The sequence below is a fragment of the Callithrix jacchus genome, chromosome 15, assembly GCF_049354715.1.
Source record: "Callithrix jacchus isolate 240 chromosome 15, calJac240_pri, whole genome shotgun sequence".
Taxonomy (NCBI): Eukaryota; Metazoa; Chordata; class Mammalia; order Primates; family Cebidae; genus Callithrix; species Callithrix jacchus.
Window position 1 is genome coordinate 83371831 of NC_133516.1, and position 6000 is coordinate 83377830.

The 6000-nt window shown below is 37.8% G+C and overlaps 1 protein-coding gene across 6 annotated transcripts in view; it reads left to right on the forward strand.

The window, feature by feature from the left end:
• The window catches only part of TMEM39A (transmembrane protein 39A), a 33848-nt gene extending 31628 nt beyond the window's left edge, over nt 1-2220 (forward strand). For all 6 annotated transcript variants that reach the window (XR_013527610.1, XR_013527609.1, XR_013527611.1 and 3 more), the window contains one exon: nt 1740-2220. Coding sequence is in view for 3 of the 6 variants with exons in the window: in XM_002758782.6 (XP_002758828.1) it covers nt 1740-1973 (234 nt within the window). In the remaining 3 variants the exon portion in view is untranslated. The remainder of the gene's footprint in view (nt 1-1739) is intronic.
• Nucleotides 2221-6000: the final 3780 nt, after the last annotated feature.

A 6000-nucleotide genomic window follows, 5' to 3' on the forward strand; every position in this document is an offset into this window, starting at 1 on the left:
ATGAAGGAAGGTACATGGACTTTCTGGTTATGCAGGTGTTTGTTACTGAGGGACACTTCAATTAAATATTGGAAACTTGCACCAGGGCATGATGCTTATAATTACCATGGTAGGGGAATGCAGGATGGAGCAGGTTGGGAAGAACATGGGGAAGGTGAAGGGCCCTTGAATGAAAGAACGATAAGCATCTCCTCCTTGATGTCAATGGAATTGCCGTTAGGTAGAGGAATGGACTCAAGTCAAAGTATATGAGCATTTGATTTCTATATAGAATATTTAATTCAGCCAGCTGAATTATCTAGGCCATTAATGACTTCTGTTGGTCCTTGCTATATCCTTGAGACCTATGATAGCCAAATAGTTCATTAGAATTTTCTGCTTGAAAATGAAGTGTTTTCCTTGCTAGTTTTGGGCAGCGGAAAAATCAGGTGGAATCCATTGAAAAAAGATTAGGCAAGTTGATTTATTACTGATTTTGCAGGACAGGATAGATAGTTAAAACAGTGCTTCTCAAAGTGATCCATGGGTCACCTACATAGAAATCAAATCACCTATCACCTAGCCTATTTTTAAAAATCACTATTTTAAAAAAGTGATTCAGGGCCCCTATATCAGACTTCTGAACCAGAATCTCTGGATGATCTCAGGGATTTGCAGCATTTGTGGATTTGGAAGTGAATCTTAGGTACACTGAAGTTTCAGAACAGTCATTTAAAATGTGCCTATTACGTATAGCTGTCAAACTTCAGGTTAAACATTTTCTTTTTCTTGAACCTGGAAACTTTTTAAAGCTGTCATAATTTGGCTTTGTTCTGAGGTGTAAGCTCTGAGATCTAAATTCCATCTAACTTAGTTCTTTTAGATCTGATTACTGCTGTTACTACACCCTTATCTTCATCTAAATTTAGGATTTGATTGGTTAAGCTGAATTGTTAATGTTCCTTTGCAACTCGCAGCCTGTATCTATATTCATAATAACTTTGTATTAGAAAACCAGAATTTGGCCTTTTAAAGTGGAGAATTTAGTGGTAGTAAATACAGTAGTAAGCCCTATTTTTAGTCTAATTCTGACTCATTTTTCCTTCCTTCCTCCTTATCCTGTCTTTGTGCACCCTAATTCTCAGTATCCAGAAAAAAAATAAGTAATTAAACAGCACAGGTATATGGTGTAGAGGATTTCAGTGACCATGGTGGGTAATTTAAGGAAAAATTAAGAAACTGTTATATTGATATTCAACTTGTAACCTCTCTTTTCCCAAAATTTGTCTAGTGTTGGTATTTATGTCTTAGTTTACAAGCCAAGAATGGTTTTTACGTTTCTAAATGGTTACATAAGTACCTATATAATGCCCTTAATTTTGCCTCTTGACTTATAAAGCCTAAAATATTTCTTATTTGGTCCTTTATCTAACCTCTGTCTTAGATAAATATACTTTTATGTTATCCTGAATAAAATATATACCTAAGATACAATCTAAGAAAAATATAAGTAGTTTCTTTTGGGCATAATCTCTTTTCATGTTTCAGGGGCATTGAAATGAAATTTATTTCATTATTTCTTGAGCAAAAAGAAAAAGGTTTTGATCTTTACAGCAAGAAATAGCCTGATCTATATTAAACAGATTATTTGTTATTATATATGGGAATCTGTAAATATTATTTTAGAAAAATAAATGCAAGAATAACTACAGCCATTACTTTTCTATGAAATAACGTTTTGCTTTTTCACTTCCTTACAGTTCCTGTTTCATCGACCATTAAGGCTATTAAATCTGCTTATCCTTATTGAAGGCAGTGTCGTCTTCTACCAGCTTTATTCCTTGCTGCGGTCGGAGAAGTGGAACCACACACTTTCCATGGCTCTCATCCTTTTCTGCAACTACTATGTTTTATTTAAACTTCTCCGGGACAGAATAGTATTAGGCAGGGCATACTCCTACCCACTCAACAGTTATGAACTCAAGGCAAATTAAGCTGCCTCTCAACAATGAGAGAGAACTCAGATAAAAATATTTTCATACGTTCTATTTTTTTCTTGTGATTTTTATAAATATTTAAGATATTTTATATTTTGTATACTATTATGTTTTGAAAGTTGGGAAGGGTAAGGGATATTAAATGTATCCGTAAACAAGGTAATGTGATCTTTCATGTGTTAGTATATTTGAATAATATACATATGAGAGGTATGCCTGTCCAGTAAAGAGATTGATTTGTTTGTATGGCTCTGGAATAACTCATTCATTATGAACACATCTCATGTATTACTTGACACAGTACCTTTGGTATGTCTGCTTTCCTTTCAGTCCTCATTATCTTTAACCCTCAGCTGGCCAGTAATTACTGCTAAAGAAAGGGAGATTGGCTGGGTGTGGTGGCTCACGCCTATAATCCCTGTACTTTGGGATCCTCTTGGATCATGAGATTAGGAGTTCGAGACCAGCCTGGCTAACATGGTGAAACCCCGTCTCTACTAAAAATACAAACAAACAAAAAAATTAGCTTGGCATAGTGGCGGGCGTCTGTTATCCTAGCTACTTGGGTAGGCTGAGGCAGGAGAATCGCTTGAACTCAGGAGGCTGCAGTGAGCCAAAATAACACCATTGCACTCCAGCCTGGGCAACCATGCGAGACTCTGTCTCAAAAAAAAAAAAAAGGAAGGGAGAGCAATGTAGTTGCCTACCAGCATTCATTCTCTTTTAATTCACCTAATAGTATTGGAATACATTGGGAAAAGAGTGGGTTAAAGTCCTAGGTGGGGTTCTCTTTGTTACCTACTAGGTGGAAGCAGCAGGCTTCCTTTCTAAGATAGGGACTCAGCTGATCTATTTTACCCTGTGACATGGAAATACACTTTTGAATAAGCTACTATTCCTGAGGCTCAGGGTTTTGCTGCCACTTTTCCTGTTTTTCCACTTCTGCATCTGAAGATTTTCCTTTTAGTTGTTTGAAATAATACTTTGCAAGACAGAAAGTCTGTAGACTGCCCACATTCGTGAAGGAGATGATGTGTGGCTGGATCAGTAGGAGAAGCTAAGTGCAAATGCCATGTGGGATAGAGTATGAGTAGGTCAAAAATTCCACGTAACTGGGAGAATGGGCAAGTCCTCAGCTGAACAATCTTGGATGTAGTCTAGCAGCAACCCACCTACAATGGCATTATGTTTGGAGTTAAGAGGGGAAGTGAAATACGAGAATTACCTACTGCTTTGTATTCTGATAATTTATATCCAAAATTTGTGTTTTAAATTTCATACTCCAGAACTTTCATGTTTATGGGTATTGGCCCTTTAAGTTATGGAAGGTGATATACTTAGCCCATTGATGTCACTTGTCATCTAAACTTCTGAGACGTTTTCTTAGAGAATCTAAAATATATTGTCTTATGTTTTCTGTGCTGAGTCTGGTTTGTTACAGTGTGAAACTTCTGGTAAAACAAAAAGATGAAGTAAAAAGACCAATCATGTAGTTCACAAGCTGGCTCTGAAAACAATTCTTGTAGAAGAGTTCCCAGAAGGTTTTCACCAAAGGAAGCATTTTGAGGAGTGTGTTTGAAACCAAGGTACACAATACCAGTTTTATGTTTAAATTAATAATTGTTTCCTTAAATATTTTGATGTATATACTTTTTTTTAGGTTACATTATTTGGCAGTCAGTCTGAGTCTGCTCAACCATTCAACAAATCTATATTAACTACCCGGCACTATATTAGGCCCTGGGGATATGGCAATGAATGAGAAATGCAAAGGTCCTACCTGCACAGAGCTTACAATATTCATGCGGGTGGGGGAGTTAGATGGTCCTGAAAATGCAGCAAATAAATTTATGTATAACATAACATTTCCTGGTAGTAGTGATAAGTGCAGTAAAGGGAAATCAGGGCAAGGAAATAGTGGTAGAATGGCACTGCTAGAAGGCATCTTTGAGGAGATGATTTTGAGCAAAGAAAAAGCAAGACTGAATCATATAAATAGCTTTGGGGAAAATTCTGTGTTACAGTAGCAGCAAGGGCAGTAGTGCCTTGAGGTGGGGACAAGTTGGTATATTGGAAGAATAGCAAGAAAATAAGTATATTAGGTTGGTTGCTTTTTAAAGTAGTTCAGTGTAAATATAGTGGTTCTTGAGGGAGGGGTGGGAAAGGTAGGGAATATGGGAATATGCCATCTCTCTATTCTTCCCTTTGGACCTTGAAAATACGCTTCTCTTGGCAGCAAACATTTTGATGAGATTACTTGGCAGCTTAGAGGAAAATGGGTGGTATGGGCACAGAGGTTTCCCTATCTAAATGGCCCCAACTTGGCTCTAGCTTGGAAAAGTAACCCAGATAATCCTGATTAGAGATAACAGACCAGTCTTATAAACTGACATGCCCCTTCTGGCTTGACCTGTCTTGGTCTTACCCTAAGGGAATAGCACAGGACTAGATGCTATTTTGGCTAAATAAATGAGTAGATATAAGAAATAAATAAAAATTAATTTTGGCTAATGGAATTGCAAAGTCCCTCCTACCCTAACCTTCAGATATGGCAGCATAAGGGGCATAAGACCATTTAGTTCAATATGTTCCTACATATTCCAGCTGTTTTTTGTTTTATTTTTTAGGGGCTACATTCATGGAAGAGAGAAAAATAACTAGTTACCTGGATATCCTATTATAGTTCATGTAAGAGAAGGGATACCTATATTTGCTCAGTGATAGTAAAAAATGCATAACAATTAATGAATGACCTTTTTTTGTAATTCTTTGTTGGGAATTTAAAATGATTGTGGAAAGCATGGTATAGCAGAAGTTCAGCTGGGTGAACTTGTGATACTGGAAGAGGAAAGAAGATACTTGACTAAGTAAGGAGTAGAGGAGGGTAGTTCACAGGAATAAGCATGACAGGTTTTCCTCAATATTCTATTTACTCTGATTCTGTGTTTATATTCCCATCTTCCTTTCCTTCTCCTGTCCCTATTGATCACCACCACTGCCACCTCTTCTGCCATTTCTTTTCTTTTCTTTTTTTTTAAATTATTTTTCTTTCTATTAACTGAGCTAGCCAGGCATCATATTTCTGTGTACTGGGCAATTACATGTCAAACACTGCTGGGTGCCAGAGACAGTGATGTTCAAGTTCATAAACTAATAGAAGACAGACAAATAAACCAATTGTCACACAAAGGTATTCAGTAATAGAAATATGTATGAGATAGGTAATATCAGATCTATTAAGAATCTTGAACGTGAAGCCCAATAAAGCACACTTTTAATAAGTACTGCAAGTAAATAAGCACAGATGTCTTGGAACTTTTGTAGACAGAAGACCCAGCTAATGAAAGATTTTAAGCTGAGAATAACTTAGGATCCAGTGGGTTCTAGTTAGCAAAGTAATCTCTAGGTCAGCAGCATCAGCATCACTTAACTGGAAACTTGTTAGAAATGGACATTTTCAAGCCCCACTCCACACCTACTGAGTAAGAAACTCTACATGGAGCCCAGTAATCTGTTTTTAACAAGCTGTCCAAGTGATGTTTAGGAATGCTGAAGTTTGATAACCACTACCCTATCTCAGACAACTTTGGCAGCAGTATGTAGCATAGGTTTGGAGATGGGGCAATGTCGATGGGACTAAAAATAGGAGATTAGTTAGCCAACTGTTTAAAAAGCCCATGTAAGGCTCACACCTGTTATCTCAGCACTTTGGGAGGCCGAGGTGGGCAGATCACCTGAGGTCAAGAGTTCGAGACCAGGCTGACTAACATGGGGAAATGCCATCTCTACTGAAAATAAAAAGTAGCTGGGCGTGGTGGTGCACGTCTGTAATCCCAGCTAGTCAGGAGGCTGAGGCAGGAGAATTGCTTAAATCTGGGAGGCCAAGGTTGCAGTGGGCTGAGATCTTGCCACTGCACTCCAGCCTGGGTGACAGAGCAAGACTCTGTCTAAAAGAAAAAAAAGTCCATGCAAGAGAGTGGGAAAAAAGCGAGATGGCAAAGTAGGAAGTCTCAGGCCTCACCTG